The sequence below is a fragment of the Eublepharis macularius genome, chromosome 6 (genome assembly GCF_028583425.1).
Source record: "Eublepharis macularius isolate TG4126 chromosome 6, MPM_Emac_v1.0, whole genome shotgun sequence".
Classification (NCBI taxonomy): Eukaryota; Metazoa; Chordata; class Lepidosauria; order Squamata; family Eublepharidae; genus Eublepharis; species Eublepharis macularius.
The window spans coordinates 33073869-33091458 of record NC_072795.1 but is presented as its reverse complement, the minus strand read 5'-3'; the positions used below and the strand labels follow the sequence as shown (position 1 = coordinate 33091458).

At 41.7% G+C, this 17590-nt stretch overlaps 1 protein-coding gene across 3 annotated transcripts in view; it reads left to right on the top strand.

Moving 5' to 3' along the window:
* MME (membrane metalloendopeptidase) overlaps positions 1 to 17590 on the top strand; it is a 107300-nt gene that overhangs the window by 74689 nt on the left and 15021 nt on the right. For all 3 annotated transcript variants that reach the window (XM_054983300.1, XM_054983298.1, XM_054983299.1), the window contains exons 14-17: positions 133 to 231; positions 2527 to 2607; positions 6737 to 6840; positions 13404 to 13462. In XM_054983300.1, the coding sequence (XP_054839275.1) occupies positions 133 to 231; positions 2527 to 2607; positions 6737 to 6840; positions 13404 to 13462 (343 nt within the window). The remainder of the gene's footprint in view (positions 1 to 132; positions 232 to 2526; positions 2608 to 6736; positions 6841 to 13403; positions 13463 to 17590) is intronic.

The following is a 17590-nucleotide window of genomic DNA, read 5'->3' as shown; positions in this document are numbered from 1 at the left end:
GATTTTGCAATAACATCACTTTTGTCAGTAGTCCTCTACTGAACTGAAAATTAATATTCTGTTCAATGGTAACAAAATGAAACCTGTGACCATACCTGAATGAGTTAATCTTATTATGCTGTCTGTGCCCAGGTACAAGATATGATTACAAAAATCCGTGAGATTTTTGTAAAAACCCTGGATGAACTCAGCTGGATGGATGCAGAAACCAAAAAGAGAGCTGAACAAAAGGCATGTAAAACTATTTTAAGATCAAATTTATCATTTGGGGGCAATTTGGGTGAATACTGTCTTTGTCAAAACACATGTTGCGTACTGTCATCATGATTGTTGCAATGGCTGCTAAGTCTGGATGGCCTGTTTATTGCCACTGTAATCTGAGAGATGGGCCTTCTTCTTTTTTAATTATTTGTAAAATATACTATTGTTGACTCTAGCAAATACAGAAATACAACTGAACATTACTGAAAAGGGGACTGGACAAAATTTATTAGTGCCTCCAAATAGATGTCATCATGACAAAAAAATCATTTGTAAAGAAAACAAATGCAGCAACCACCAAATATCACATGGATTTTATTTGTGGTGGTCAACTTTTTATACTTCTCATTGGCTGAAGATGGAAGGACAATTAGTTTGGAACTTATCGTTGTTGATGCATGGCTGCTTTCCTCCAGGATAGTTATAAGATGGTGTAGATTGTCTGGGAAGGATTAGCTGACTAAAGAGATGGAGATCACCTATGATCTTTCTCCTTAAGGGTGACCTGGGCTCTCTAACTTTAAAAGGTTGGAAGGTCCATATTTTGCATGTATGAGTTCCCAGATTCAAGCCTCAGCATTTTTGGGTAGCAGAGAAACTCTTGCATCATGGAAAGTTGCTGCTAATCAATATAGTCATTGATAAATTAGACAGATGATGTTATTATGAGTAAGTATGAGGCAGTTTTGAATGTTTGCATCAAGCTTGGAGGGGAAATAGGAGATGAGACCACCGGTCCACCTAGTCGCAGCATTGTCCACTCTAACTGACAGCAGCTTATCCCTTATATTGAAGGCCATTAACTGAGCTGAAGTTGACAGTTCTGACATTTCCTGTATGAAACTCTTTCCAGGATGAAAAAATAAAGGGGTTTTGTATGCCTTCCGTGCCAAATATATGAGAAAAAATATGGCAAGTATGAGGTCATGATTTTTAGTCACATTCAAAGTTGACATTCTCACATAGATCTCCCTAAGGGGAGTTATTCTGGGAACCATAACTCCTTAACAATCAAATTCATTGTTTGTAGGAATAGTCCTGAAGAGTGTAGAAAAAATGAGCAAAAGTCCTATTGATTTCTGTGGGACATATTCCGGTGTGTAGCCATGTTGGTCTGCAGTAGAATAGTAAGATTTTAGTCCAGTAGCACTTTAAAAGACCAACAAGATTTTCAGGGCATAAGCTTTTGAAAGTCAAAGCTCCTTTTGGTTGTTGGGGGTTTTCCGGGCTGTATTGCCGTGGTCTTGGCATTGTAGTTCCTGACGTTTCGCCAGCAGCTGTGGCTGGCATCTTCAGAGGTGTAGCACCAAAAGACAGAGATCTCTCTCAGACACTGAGAGATCTCTGTCTTTTGGTGCTACACCTCTGAAGATGCCAGCCACAGCTGCTGGCGAAACGTCAGGAACTACAATGCCAAGACCACGGCAATACAGCCCGGAAAACCCCCAACAACCATCGTTCTCCGGCCGTGAAAGCCTTCGACAATACAAAGCTCCTTTTGTCAGTTACCCTTCTTTGTAACACCCTTCCCATCTAATCAAGCTGCATTGTACCTTTGCACCCTGATGCCCTTCCTTGCAACACCCCTTCTACCTTCCCGCGGGGATAGAAAGGATCAGGGATCTCCTTTCCTACTTGTATCTGACTAAGGGAGTTTTGACTCTTGAAAACTTATCCCCTGGAACATCTTATTGATCTTCAAGGTGCTACTGGATATCAGTCTTGCTGTGGGACATAGTTAAACTTATTTACCTTTCCCATTCAAATCAATGATACTTAGTTGTTGCTAGATTGGACCTATTAACACTCTTTTTCCATCTCTTTCCCTGTGCATGCACAAAACCAGAGTTGGAGAATTATTTAGCTAGGATAATTAAACTGACTGTATTGTTAAATTGGTTGAGGTACTCATACATTGCAAGTGTCAAAAGGCATTGCCAAGGAAGTCTGGAGTTTCACACTGCTTCTAATAAAACTTTGAAACTGGTATCAAATACAAAGTATCAGTTGCACAGAAGTATGCACTTTGACAGGGATTGATTTATAATCTGGACAAGCAGTTTTAGGGCAAATTGTGGTCAATGGAATGTCTGAATTTACACTCAACTCCTATTCATTTTATAATCAAATCAAATGAAAAGAGTTTATTGTCTATAGCCATAGGCCATCACAATTCACCAGACATTGACTAATAAACAATTAAGTCCCTTATCACAGTTTATATAGGGTTATATATTCATTTTATACTTCACAATTTATTTTTAGGCTATAGCAATTACAGAAAAGATTGGCTACCCTGATGAGATTATGACTAACAATGATAAGCTGAATAAAGAATACAAAGATGTAAGTACATATGATACACCTTGTGAGCAGTTTATGAAAAGTGATAGCATGTACCAAATTGTCCACATTAGAAATGTAAGGGGAAAATCTACAGAGTATGGTCAAAGTCTCTCTTCCTTGTACAGTTCACAGAAATTCTCCTGCATAAGTCTCACCTAAATGAATGGGAACTGTTCAAGAGCATGCTAATTTTTCAGTGAGACATTTTCCTTCAGGGGGAGCACAACTCCATCCAGAATGGAGTCCATCCATAAATCCTGTGCCATACCTTCCACTCACCAGTAACAATTCCATCGTGTGAGGATTAAGCTTCGGTTTATTAGCTGGCATCCATTCCAAAACTGCCTCCGGGCACTGGTTCAGGTTTTCTACGGTGTCCCTGGGATCAGCTGGAAGATCGAGAAGCTACTTGTGTAGCTTCTGCATCCACCTTTTCATTTACATCAATACTCTTTTCTCTTGGTTCTGCCCCCAAAACTGTATGCCCATGCTGGCAAAAAAAAAATTCTTTGCGTACGCGATATGTTCTTGCATGGAGCATTTAATTATAGAAGATACTGGCTTGTACCCTACAGAGTGCCAGTGGAATGTTGATTTTCTCTGTGTTCCTCTTATTCCTTGCAGGGCCAGATCTAGGGTTGCCGGTGCCTGGGGCAACCCTAGTCTGACTTCGCGCGCATGCTGTGTGCGCACGCATGCTCCCGGCATGGCATGATGATGTCATTTTGGTGATGTCATCATGCAGGGCGGTGGAAGCAGCATACAGGGTTGGGAAACTGCCCGTGCCATTCGCCTCCCCACAGGCGAATGGTGCAGGCGGCCTTGCAGACCCCCGCTCTGGCTTTCACCTGCCCCGCAGTACAGGGGGCAGCCGGCTGCCCCCTCTCCTGCAGGGCAGGCGAATGGCATGGGCGGCTGCACTGCCCTTTGCCTGCCCTGCAGGACAGGGGGTGCGAGGCAAGCCGGCTGCCCCCTGTCCCGTGGGGCAGGCGAAAGGCAGTGTGGGGGGCTGCGAGGCTGCCCGCACTGCTGCCCGTGCACTCTGGCAGCTGGCAGCTGCTCCTGGCGCCCCCTCCCTGGTGGCGCCGGGGGCAGACTACCCCCCTGCCCCCCCTCGATCTGGCCCTGATTCCCTGCCATTCTTTTTGATTCCCAGAAAGATTGTTCTGTGCTGAATAACAGTGTAAACAGCTGTGGAAGTCAAGGAGCTGCAATGAGGAAAGGGGGTGAAATTGCTCCCACTTCCTCATCTGTCAACAACTCCATTGACAGAAGAGAAAGAAAGAGGTGATGCCACTCTCTTACTGTGGCCCCCTCCCGAACTAGCAATAGTCTTTCCAGGGGTTGATAGGGACGGCAGAGGTGGGGTAAATGCAGACTATATCCATGCAACATTCCATTGGTGCTTTGTAGGATGCTTCAAATGATGATTATTAAATCCTTGGAGAACAATTTCATAATCAACTATTTATGTTTAATAGTCTTCATTATCTCTTTCATAATGGCAGTCCTGCATTGTTCTGGCCTTTAGAGGGATTGTTCCAGTAGTAACTAAATCTGAATTAAATAACACTATATTTTGACTTGCACAGGGATAGTCCTACCTGACAGAGGCAATTCCAGGGACAGCTCTAACATCAAAAAGTGTCTTCTATGAAACTTAGCCTTCAACAATGTGTTCCTGTTATAAATCAATACATAAATAGAACACATATTTCAGGAGAGTCCCCTATTAAATAATTGAGATAATGGTCTAATAATTCCCAATGTGACAGATAGCTCGATAATTTATACTCACTTGAGCTGAATGGCTATCTGCCCCTTTACTACATGTTGCCCTTTGTTGGTAAACTTGTTTACAAGTTATTTTTTCCCATCAGCAAGTCTGTGTTGATAGTCTTCTCCTTGGAATGGTGTGAGGATTACTTTGAGGATTATATAAACTCCCTTGACCTTCTAGGGTAGAAGATACCATTGAATAGCCAAGGGCTCAGAGCATTAGTCATGTTGCAAAATATGAAAGCCTGGAGAAGATGAGCCAAACTTATGTAAAGAGAAACCTGGCTGAGAATAATCTCTGGCTCATAAAAGTTCATAGTACAAAAGGTAGTTGAAATAATAATTCTCATGGACAATTTAAGTCCAGCTCCCAGCAATCTAGTTGAATAGCCTGAATCTTATTGTTATACGTTATCTTTTCTTTGGTAGGCATACAAAAATAAGTATTTTCATAAACTTTAATGGACAGTTTAGAATGTATTACAGCTCTAGGAGATGAGCTGAGAATTCTTTTAATAGAGACTCCTTAGCATCTTGTCATACTTGGGATTCTTTAGGGAAGCCTCAACAGATAAACTCATATAAAACTGATATCCGCCTGTAGTGTAGTTTTATTTTATAGGTTGCTAAGTGGAATATCAAAGTTGAATTACATTAGAAACAGCTTGCAGGGGCAGTTATCATGAATTCTTTTAATCCCCATCTCTTGCAAGGTGTGGTGCCATTATATCTTACAAAGTGACTTGCTGCTATTGGTCAAACACCTTCATTTTCCAGAATCATCATCATTTGCAAATAATGGACTTCCAACAATCCCATCTTTACATGCTTGTTATCTGATCCCATATACAAAAGGAGACTCTGCTTGTCAACAAATATGGACAGAGCCCGCAAGGAATAACAGCAGTCATAACTTTACTTTAGGATATGAAGAGGCTAGAGAAAGTAATCTTCTTACTTGAAGTCATTGTTCTGTTTTAGATTTTGTTCTCCCTGGGATGGAGACCAACATATTTTTGCTTGTGTAAACAGTGATGCATGTGAAATGTTCACTGATGGCATAGTATTTTTTTAAAAACCCCAAGAACAAGCTGGGAGATCACATGGGGAAGGATGCATGATGCAATTCTATGCAGATTTACTGCATTCTAGGCCTATTGAAGTAAATGGGCTTAGACTGGAGTAAAGCTGTATAGGATTGCAGTGTAAATGGCTGGGAAATGTTTCCCACTCAAATCATTCCCTCTCATACTGTAAGCTCTAAGGGCTCTTAAGCAGACCAGTTCCCCTTCCCTCCTCCCCCGCCCCCATTAACCACTTCCTAACTGCTCTCAGTCAGCACTCTTAGGGTGGTGTAAATATTCTGTTCCCTTCAGAACATTTTATTTATGGCCAGCGTCTTTCTCTTTAGGTTAATTTATTAAGTCTTATATAACAGTAAACCATTTAAAAAACAAGCAGGAGACCCACAATTTCCTCTTTCCTTTCCCAGAAAGGCCCCACAGCCTCTCCCCTTTTCCTGCATCTTTCTCTCCTTCACACCCACCAATCAACCTACCTTTATCTGCTCTGTCTTCAGTTATTCCTGCTTCCTTCCACCTGGCAGCCTGCCCAGGAAATCTTTTCTGGGCTTTTCTCAAGCTTGTAGAAAGATCTGTCTTGTTTGTCCATGGCTCCAGTCTCCAGATTTAAAGTATCTACAGATAAGGGTGGTCATTGAGACTTACAGTATTCCTAAACAGAGTTACTCCAGTCTAACCCTATTGATTTCAATGGGCTTAGACTGGAGTAACTCTGTTTAAGATTGCACTGTTAGGTTAATGCAAAGCCTGCATTAAAATATCCCTTCATGTACAATTTATGACCAAACTAATTATCTGAAAGAAATTACTATTTGTATTTACAATTTTCTTACTTTAACAGGAAGTTTATGTTTTAGAATCCCAAGTTCAAACTGGGACCTTCTGTTTCAGATTCACTTTATCCAAGAGCCCATAGCAGTGTACAGGGAGTTATATTAATTTAAATCTAGCCACCACTATTGGTAGGTCATGGTTAAGAAAAAATTGTCAGGTACAGTTGAAAGGCACAATAAACTTGCCAAAGCTAAGATAATGGTATGGTCAGTGTAAGATCTGGAAACCCAATGGATGCTACCTTAAATTCTATAGAAGAAAGATGGAGTGTAAATGTAATAAAATAAATAAGGGTCTTCTCCTAAGACCACCCAATATATTTTATGATTTAATGGTGATCTCAGGTAGATTTTTTCCAAATCCAGTGTTCTAGCCTCTGAATCATATTACATTTGTATAGCAAATGACACTTACCTTCCTCTTTTTCCTTTAAGCTGAACTACAAAGAAAATGAATATTTTGAGAACATAATTCAAAATTTAGTGCTTGACCAGAAGCAAAGGCTGAAGAAGCTCAGAGAAAAGGTGGACAAGGAAGAGTATGTACTTCAACTGTGTAATTTGCGGATTTATAATTCTCTTTGTAAAATACCATCTGTTGGATATTTTTCATCTCGCCACAAGTTAAGCTTTCCTGTTATGCTCAGTAGAGGAGAATGCTGAATCCCTCCATCTTGCAACAAGGTACAGCGCAGCAGTGCTTTCTTGCAGTCAAACAGCAGCTTCATGTCATAGGAACAATTTTTTACTCTGCACCAGGGCTGCTGACTGTAAAACAGTGTTGGGAAAGGATGGGAGTCTTGAATTCTGTTCCTGCCGAAACAGCTACCAGAATCAGGAAGTGAAATACTTATTTTCTTGTGTTGCTGTGCTATTCTCACTAAACTATTGGAAGAGAAATCTGTCAGGGCTGATGAAGGTCTGATCACCTTTCACTTAACTGTGATTAAGTCATTGAAAGTGAATCACAGTATCACGTTCATTCCTTGCTCTTTTCTACTTCCTGCATATACCTGCTGCCCTTCTCCAACTGGCTGGCTCAAGTATTTTATCAGCACCAATGCTGACTGTGGTTAAGGTTAATCATGGTTCCTACTTAACCAGGATGTGGCCACCTGCTAATCTTTGAACCCTGTTTACCTGAAATGGAGCTAGAATATTGAGATAAGTGTGACACCCTGATTCAGCAAGTTAGTTGCTTCAAATAATTATAGACAGAATGCCTTATATTGAATGTGCTGTTCTTACTATCTGGAAAGCATTTTTATCATGTAAATCACTTTATAAGCTGAGCCATGTGAGAATTGTGCCAGGTCAGGTGATCACTTTACTGACAGGTTACCCGTTGAGTCACTTGTCTGAGTATGAATTTGAAGAACAGTATCCCAGGCCAAAGTCAAACAGTATGCCCAATAAACAGACATATTTATTGTTTCAGTGATGGAAACATAAGCATAAGAACATAAGCAAAGCCATGTTGGATCAGGCCAGTGGCCCATCCAGTCCAACATTCTGTCACACACAGTGGCTAGAAATCCAGTGCCATCTAAAGGACTGTCAGTGAGGCCAGGACACCAGATGCCCTCCCACTGCCTTCCTTCCAGCACCAAGACAACAGAGCACCACCTCCCCACAAAGAGAATACCATCTATCTCCTGTGGCTAATAGCCACTGATGGACCTCTGCTCCATATATTTGTCCAGTCCCCTCTTGAAGCTGGCAATGCTTGTAGCTGCCACCACCTCCTGTGGCAACGAATTCCATGTGTTTATCACCCTTTGTGTAAAGTAGTATTTTCTTCTATCTGTTCTAACCCGACTGCTCAATAATTTCATAGAGTGCCCACGAGTTCTTGTATTGTGAGAAAGGGAGAAAAACACATCTTTCTCTACCTTCTCTAACCCGTGCATTATCTTGTAAACCTCTATCATGTCTCCCCTCAGTCGTCTTTTCTCCAGGCTAAAGAGCCCCAAGCGCCTCAATCTTTCCTCATAGGGAAAGTGTTCCAACCCTTTAATCATTTTAGTTGCCCTTCTCTGTACTTTTTCCAGTGCTATGATATCTTTTTTAAGGTGTGGCGACCAGAACTGTACACAGTACTCCAAATGAGGCCTCACCATCGATTTATACAGAGGCATTATGATACCGGCTGATTTGTTTTCAATCCCTTTCCTAATAACCCCTAGCATAGCATTAGCTTTTTTTATGGCAGTCGCACACTGTGCTGACGTTTTTAGTGAGTTATCTATCATGACTCCAAGATCTCTCTCTTGGTCAGTCTCCGCCAGTTCAGACCCCATCAACTTGTATTTATATTTTGGATTTTTGGTTCCAATGTGCATTACTTTGCACTTGGCTACATTGAACCTCATTTGCCACATGGATGCCCACTCTTCTAGCCTCGACAGATCCCTTTGGAGTGCCTCACAATCCTCTCTGGCTTTCACCACCCTGAACAATTTCGTGTCATCTGCAAATTTAGCCACTTCACTGCTTAATCCCAATTCCAAATCATTAATAAACAAGTTAAAAAGCATTGGACCCAATACCGACCCCTGTGGCACCCCACTGCTCACCACCCTCCACTGTGAGAAGTGCCCGTTTATACTCACTCTCTGTTTCCTATTAATTAGCCAGTTTTCGATCCACAAGAGGACTTGGCCCTTTATCCCATAGCTACTGAGCTTACTTAGGAGCCTTTGATGAGGAACTTTGTCAAAAGCTTTCTGGAAGTCAAGATAAACAATATCTATCGGGTCTCCCTTGTCCACTTGTTTGTTCACTCCCTCAAAGAACTCTAACAGATTGGTGAGACAAGATCTTCCCTTACAGAACCCATGCTGAGTTTTCCTCATCAGCTTTTGGTCATCAATGTGCCCACTAATTTTATTTTTGATAATAGTTTCCACCAACTTACCCGGTATTGACGTCAGGCTGACTGGCCTGTAATTTCCCGGATCTCCCCTGGAACCTTTTTTAAAGATGGGGACAACATTAGCTACCTTCCAGTCCTCAGGAACAGATGCAGAGTTTAATGACAGATTACATATTTTTGTGAGGAGATCTACAAGTTCACACTTGAGTTCTTTCAGAACTCTTGGATGTATGCCATCTGGGCCTGGTGATTTATCAGTTTTTAAATTATCTAGCAGTCGCATAACTTCCTCTCTCGTCACCTCAATGTGACTCAGGTCTTTCAAAACCCCTCCCAAAGTCAGTGCTTCCGGAGTGGGCATGCACTTCTTATCTTCCACAGTGAAGACAGAAGCAAAGAACGCATTCAGCTTCTCGGCCATTTCCCTATCACCCTTTAGTAATCCTTTTACGCCTTGGTCATCCAAGGGCCCCACTGCCTCCCTAGCTGGTTTCCTACTTCTAATATATTTAAAGAATTGTTTATTGTTTTTCTTTATGTTCTTTGCAATATGCTCCTCATATTCCCTTTTTGCCTGTCTGATCACAGACTTGCACTTTTTTTGCCACAGCTTATGCTCCTTTTTATCAACCTCACTCCGACTAGTTTTCCACTGCCTAAAAGAATCCTTTTTACCTTTTACAGCTTCTATTACATTGCTTGTTAACCATGCTGGCCTTTTCCTAAACCTATTTGTGCCTTTCCTAACCAGCGGTATATATTTAATTTGAGCTTCCAGGATTGTAGTTTTAAATAGACTCCAAGATTCCCCAAGTGTTTTGACCTTTTTTACTTTCCCTTTCAGTTTCTTCTTCACGTACCCCCTCATCTCAGAAAAGTTACCCCTTTTGAAGTTAAACATGGCTGTGTTGGTCTTATTTGGCAATTTCCTATTTATACATATGTTGTACTCAATAACATTATGGTCACTGTTCCCAAGTGGTGCAATCACATTTACATCTCTCACCAGGTCTTCAGCATTACTGAGGACCAAATCCAGGATCACCTCTCCCCTAGTAGGTTCTGTAACCATCTGTTCCATAGCACAGTCATTGAGACAGTCTAGAAACTCACTTTCTCTCCCCCGATTCGAACACCCATTGGCCCAGTCAATGTGTGGGTAGTTAAAATCACCCATTACAACACAGTTTTTTTGTTTAGCAGCCATCTTTAATCCTGTCATCATTTTATAATCCTCCTCTATTTTCTGATCTGGAGGGCGATAACAAACTCCCACAGTTAAGTTTCCATTTGGGCCCGTAATTTCAACCCATAGCATTTCCAGAAGCGAATCTAATTCAGTTACCTTCTCAATCTTACTGGAATGTATACCTTCTCTGACATATAGAGCCACCCCACCACCAACCCTTCCCTCCCTATCCTTCCGATATAATTTATATCCAGGAATCACCGTGTCCCACTGATTTTCCTCATCCCACCAAGTTTCTGATATGCCCACAATGTCTATGGATTCGCCCAACACTAAACATTCCAGCTCCCCAATTTTACCTCGGACACTTCTAGCATTTGTATATAAACACCTGTAACTTCCCCGGCACACTTTGCCTCGAGACGTAGTTAGGTCATCTGAACTGTTTGTCTCCATCTCAGTTGACAACTCTAATCTATCTCCCTGTAGAAGTGTTATACCTAGCCCTTCATCTCTCTGAGATGAACCATCCTGAACCAGAGACACTTTATCTCTTGTCGGCTTTCCCCTAGCATTTAGTTTAAAAACTGCTCTGCCACCTTTTTGATTTTAAGTGCCAGCAGCCGGGTTCCTTCTCGGGACAAGTGGAGACCGTCTCTCTTGTACAGCTCCCGCTTGTCCCAAAAAGAATCCCAGTGCCTAACAAACTTGAACCCTTCCTCCCTACACCATCGTCTCATCCACGCATTGAGACTCCTGATCTGCGTTTGTCTCTCTGGCCCTGCGCGTGGAACAGGTAGCACTTCTGAGAAGGCTACCTTGGAGGTCCTGGCCTTGAGTCTCCTGCCTAACAGCCTAAATTTTTGTTCCAAGACCTCACGACTGCATTTCCCAACATCGTTGGTTCCAACATGGACCACGACCGCTGACTCTTCCCCAGCACTATCTACCAGCCTATCTATAACACGCGTAATGTCCGCTACCTTCGCACCAGGCAGGCAAGTCACCATACGGTCAGAACGCGGTTGTGCCACCCAGCTATCTACTTGTCTAAGGATCGAATCACCAACTACCAAGAGCCTCCCTCCCGCCCCACCCAGGGATGGTTCCTTGATGCGAAAGGAAACCTGCTCACCAACTGAAGAAGAGGTCCCTTCTGAGGGCATGTTCCCCTTATCCTCAGTACGGTGCCCTGATTCCACAAGATCCTCATTCTCCTTGACAACAAGAACGCTGCCATTTTTAGAGTGGGACACATCTATCCTGTCCCTGAGAATCTTGTCCTCGTGCCTATCTAACTGTCTCCGCTTCTCCAGGTCAGCCACCTTGGCCTCAAGGGTACGTACTCGTTCCCTGAGAACCAGGAGCTCCTTGCAGCGAGCACACATCCAGGACTTCTGACCAGAAGGCAGATAGTCATACATGTGACACTCAGTGCAATACACTGGAAAGCCCCCAACCCCCTGCTGGCATTCTGACTTCATTATTCTGTTTTAGGAACAACACACTAAGAGGAAAGAAAACGGCTATGATCCCCCGGCTAAGAGCCACAGGCCAAGAGCCCTTTAGCTCTTGCCCTTCGGCTCGCGCCAAAGGCTCGCGCCCCTGCCCAGCAGTTGCCTTTTCAATGCAAAAGGTCACTTCCTGCTAAGCACAGGAGGTGAGCACAAAGGGGGTGTGTGGCTTGTACTCCAGCAACCCCCAGCAGCCTTACAAACACACTCACCCTCAAACACAATCAAGCCCAAACACACTTAGCCTCAAAACTACACTCAAATCAACACAAAACTACACACAAAAAGCCCCAAAGCTAGAGAGGACCACCCTTAGCTTCTCAGCTTAACCCACCACAGCCAAGAAGGCAAAAAGCCCTTACCTCCTCTAGCAGCTGCAGACCATGTGCTCCTGAGCCCAGGTGACTCTCTATCAGTATAAGTACCATTATCAATAATGTTGCGTGGAATAAATTGCAGCATCATAAATATGCATCCAATCCCTTCTTGGAAATATTCTGAACATTGAAACTCATCATATAAATAACATTAAAGTCAGATAAATAACCTAAAACACTAGGAAGAATGTGGTACAGGTGCTATGCCTGCAAGATATGACATCCGAGCAATAATAAATAGTAATGGACAAAAGATGCCCATACCTTGTCATAACCAAACACTATCATCTTGCTTGCTTGGTAAATCAAGATTTAGAAATTGGGCTCATAGATAAAACAGGCTTGCCCACCATTCCATGTAGTTTTTAAAGGCTGTCTGCCACCCCAGACAAGGTGGGGGGAGAGGGTGAATTTGGCCACGGCTGAAGGGGAAAGGAGAACCCTGCCTGCCTAAAGCTACATGCAGTATTTATTGTTTATTTATTGTTGAGATATTGACTTTCGTGATTCTCTCTGTATTGTTATATTTGGATATGACCCAGTACAAAATATTTAGAAAGGACCAGAGGCCATCTATTTCACCACTCACAGAAGGACTGTCCTGCCAGTCCATCACAGATCAACGCATGAAATTCAGGCTGCTGTGTGCCCAAGGCAGAAAGCAGACACATCACTGAAAGAGGCCAGCAAAGCTTTAGATGAATCAAGCAAGCAGCTCAATTAAGTATTGTGTCCGGGTGGTTATAGCTTCCTTTTCAGTGCACTCTCCTATCATTTCACTTGGTTCTTACGACATCTTCATTGCTTTCATATCAAACCTTGTGTGAGCCCTTCACATTTCCAGTCTCTGGGTTTTTTTAAGGGTGAAATCACGAATTAAATTAGCTCAGTATCAGAAAGTCATTAAAAAAAAGAGCAGTTCATGGGTGTCACAATGGGAAGAGCTCATGTACAAGCATCCCAAGATGAAAGAACACTGCACAAGAATATTTAGCATGTTTTCACACTGGTGACCTTTCATTACAGTAGGACTTGAGCACAAAGAGTTATCCATATGGCCAGATTTGGTGAGATTCAAACCCATTCAGTCTTCTCTTCCCATTGACCCTCATTAATACTTAATGCCTATATCTTGAATTTTCCATAGGTGGATAAGCGGACCAGCTGTAGTCAATGCCTTTTATTCAGCAAACAGAAATCAAATTGGTAAGTCAATCCCCTCTAAGAAACACTGCCAACTCATAGGATGTGGGGGTGGAGGAACAGAAGTGAACTTTTAACTCCTGCCCAGCATATTAATTATTTGCTACTGACCCTACCATACCACTTCCAAACCTGCTCATTTTGCCAGTTCATGTTCTTGACCTGCAACCTGACATGAGGTCTTGCTGCACAGAATGCTGCCCTTGTGGGGTGCTTCAAAATGTTTTTCGAGTATGTGGTTTCCTTGGTGTTTGCACCTGTAACAACAGTCAAATACTGACCTGCTTTTGAAAAGTAAACATCGGGTAATGCAAGCTTCCTTTGGATACTGTGAAAATATCAACTTGACAGATTCCGCAAAGCGTAAAAGAGATTAGAGAAAGAAACTTAGAAGCAATTCACAAGAGTATGTTCTTTGATGTCAGGTTAACTAACCTAGAGTAGATACAATCTTGCTATTTGATTCCTGCAACCACTGTAAATTGAGCATTGTAAAGACTGCATTCTTTGAACCCTTTCTGGAAGAGCAGAAAAGCCCTGATCACTCTCCCACTAAGGCAAACAATATCTTAAGTAATTTTTTGGTTGAGGAATCATAGTCAACAATGTCGTTATTTGTGGGATTAGCTATGATGTCTTCACTTATTCAAAAGAGGCTATATAAATATTCTTAGTGCTTAATTTGAGCTGGTTCTCATGCTCAAACTACGTAATATGCAAAAATTTTGAGGTTCTTGCCATTTTTAAACAAAAGCAACCCTGAAAATGCATTGTCAGATCAGAGGAGGAAGTGTTCGCTTAGGACTTTCGCCCCCATTTTTCCCCCCAGCTCAACTTTCCCTTCCCATGCTGCTTCTTCAGTTGCAGGGGGATGGGAAGAATATAGGGACCCTGCCCTATATTCATTTCTTGCAAATGAACAAGTGGTTTTTGACCAGAGAAGAAAAATCTAAGTAAACCTCAAGGAAAGGCAGGATATGAATATTTTAATAGATAAAAATTAATCAATAATACATAAGAACCACACAACTCTGTATAATGGGCTAGATTCAACCATGTTTTCCACTGCTGAAAAATAAAGGAACGGTTCCCTTTGACCAGCAAAAAGGCTATGCCGTATCATTGACCTTCATGAAGAAAAAGCCTTCTGAGACAGTGGTTGTAGTAAGGAAGAGAATTAGACAAGAGGGGTTTTTAAAAAGCTGGCTGGATCCAACCCAATGTGTAGTTTGAGCTTCAGAGTCCTGCTCTGGAATATGTGTAAAAATGAACGCAGTAGACCATATGCAGAAAATTCTGTTTCCCCCACACTTTCCAAATTTGTCTGGGAATGAAAAACATTTGTGAGGTTTCTTGGTAGGCCTGTATTTTTCATTTTAGAACTTAACACTGCATACAAATAAAGTAAGCCATGAGTCCATGACTCAGTTTAGTCACATCCATAGACTTTCTGATGTATAGCAGAGCTTCTGTCTGAAAGCACACGGGGAGAAAGAAAGGAGATTTCACAAGCTGTCAATGACGTTTGAAAACAGAAAATTGCAAGTCTCGTTGCTTCCATTCTTCTTCTCAGGGCTTTAGACTATGTAGTATATCTTTTTATAGTCTAGTAAGAGTAAAATTTTAGCGAAACCAGTATTACTTCTAATGTCAACTTAGTAGAGGCTGGCCACATTTTTAGAAGTAATTTCCAAGTCTAAACAATAACAATAAAATACAGGGTGATAATACTTACATCTGAGATGGATATTACTTTACATAGTGGTTTTTTTTTAAAATTCCTCTGAGTTGTTAAACTTTGGCTCCACCAAAATGGCAATGCAAAGAATCAGATAGTGATGTCTTTGTGACAGCAGGGAAAAACAAAGACTGTGTTAATAGTAGAAACCTATGGTGGTTTAAACATGTTATGGCTTCTCCTGAAAAATCCTTGGAATTGCATTTGAGTAAGACTGTGATAGAGAACTGTGCTTCCCCAGTTTTCCAAGGGGAGATGAATAATTGTCATACCAATATAACCAGAGGAGTTAGCCGTGTTAGTCTGCAGTAGCAAAATAGAAAAGAGTCCAGTAGCACCTTTAAGACTAACCAACTTTACTGTAGCGTAAGCTTTCGAGAACCACAGCTCTCTTTGTCAGATGCATTTTTATACCAATATAAGTCTATAGGGTTAGTCAGACTTGGTAAAACATGGTCCATCAGGTGCTTCCAGGAAGCTAGATTCCTCTTACAAAATCCTAGATCAACTCTAGCTCTATAAGGCAAAAGAGATCAATTGCTAAGATAGCCAGACCCATACTGAAAAGAAAAGAAATTGGGAAGGAGGGGAGAGAACTCTGACAAACCCAATTCTGTAATAAAATCCTGAAATGGAACATTGTCTAGACAGGTTATCAATAGACCTTTAATTCACTGTGTATACTATTTCCTATTTCCTGGGGTTACTTTTTTTTACACTTCTTTTTTTTGTTTTCAAAAGTCTTACCAGCCAGGATGATCAAACAGATCCCAAAACTGCCCAGTTTGAAAGGTCTGGTGACTTATAGTGTAATCCTATACAGAGCTGCTCCAGCTACTCTTATCTATATGGAATTTAATGGGCTTAGTCTTTGCATAGGATTGCTTTGTTAGGGAAGTATGTGTAGAGGGCCAAATGATTGCTGGAAGTAGGCAACATTCGATTACAAGATGGTAGCATTAAACATGAGTTTGTGCTTACAGCAAAAGGTTAATTCAGAGATGCTCTCCAGAGGAAAATGGTCCAGGGCTAAGAGGTCAAACCACAGGCAGTGTCTCTTTTCCAGATGCTGGTGAATATGCAATAGCCTTGGTGGCTGAAGTGCACAAAGGGGCATGGGGCAGCCTGCTGGGAGTTGTTGTCTGAATTGTTACACATCACTTTTGATTTTCCTGGGTCCTGGAAAGAGCTACAAAAGCTGTCTTGGGTTCTGCTGTTTACTATGCATGTTCTGAAGGAAGAATGGAAACAAAGCAGACTCTGTTGCTAGTAATCTTGAGAGAGTTGTGATAACCTCAGCCTTGGCATGAATGAGCCATTGGTGCTTTGAGAGGAGGAGGAGGAGAGTCCCAGTGCGAATCAGCAGAAACCATTAATTATATATGGTCTGTCTGATAGGAGCTGCAAATCTTTATACGATTGTAAATGACTAGGTGGGGAGGGGGGCAATATGAAGATGTACCAAAACAAAATGAAGAAACCAACTGGTGAGATTGTGTAATCTGCCATTAACAAACAACCAGTCTCACTGTGCCCCACATTCAGTGCATGCACTTTTTGTGGTCGTGCTTGAGTTGCAAGAATTTAGGACATTTGGATTCTTTTCCTGGCAAGCTTTAAATGGGCAGCCAAGAAAAGACTTGCAATCCCCCAGCCACAACAGTATTTCTTTACCGATATGGGCAAATGTTTTTGCTAGTCGGGAAGGGCCTCCCTCTTAGGAATAGTTCTGAACTCACACATTGCTTGAGATTGCTTAATTTTGGTAAATGTAATCAGTACTAGGGGTTTTTTTGTTTGTGTGTGAAGAAGCTTAAAATAAGTATTGTAATCCTTTGAGTCACATTTCTTTAACACAGTTCTCATCACCATGTTTTGACATTTGCAAGGACTGTAAAAACAAAGTGAAGCAATTCATTGAATTGAAAAGTAGGCTCAATGTGTGTGTTTATTTGTGTATACTCTGTTGCTTCCCAGCACCATGTGTAGTAACGACACGATGTTCAGTAGAGGGAGTCTAGGACTGAACTTCTACTCGTAATAGTTTTACTCCCTAGAAGAACTGTCTTTCCTTGTTCTTTTTCTTGGCTTTGCTGTGCTTGCCAGTTGCAACAGATTATTTGTGAAACGTGTGAGAGATGTGATAATACAATATGAAGTCTTCATAGGCAGATAATTTTTTTTTTAATGCATTACCCTACCTCCCACACAGGAAACCAACTAGATTATAGCCAAATTTGTGGTAGGCCACAATTCTACTTATGGCCAACATGACCTTAGTAAGTGTTGTAACATTTATCTGCTCCTCTGAGAGTTTAGTGGTTATGGAGAAGCACTATGGGTCCAGTTCATCACAAACTCGGATGTTACAGGCTGAAGCATCAGGAGAAACT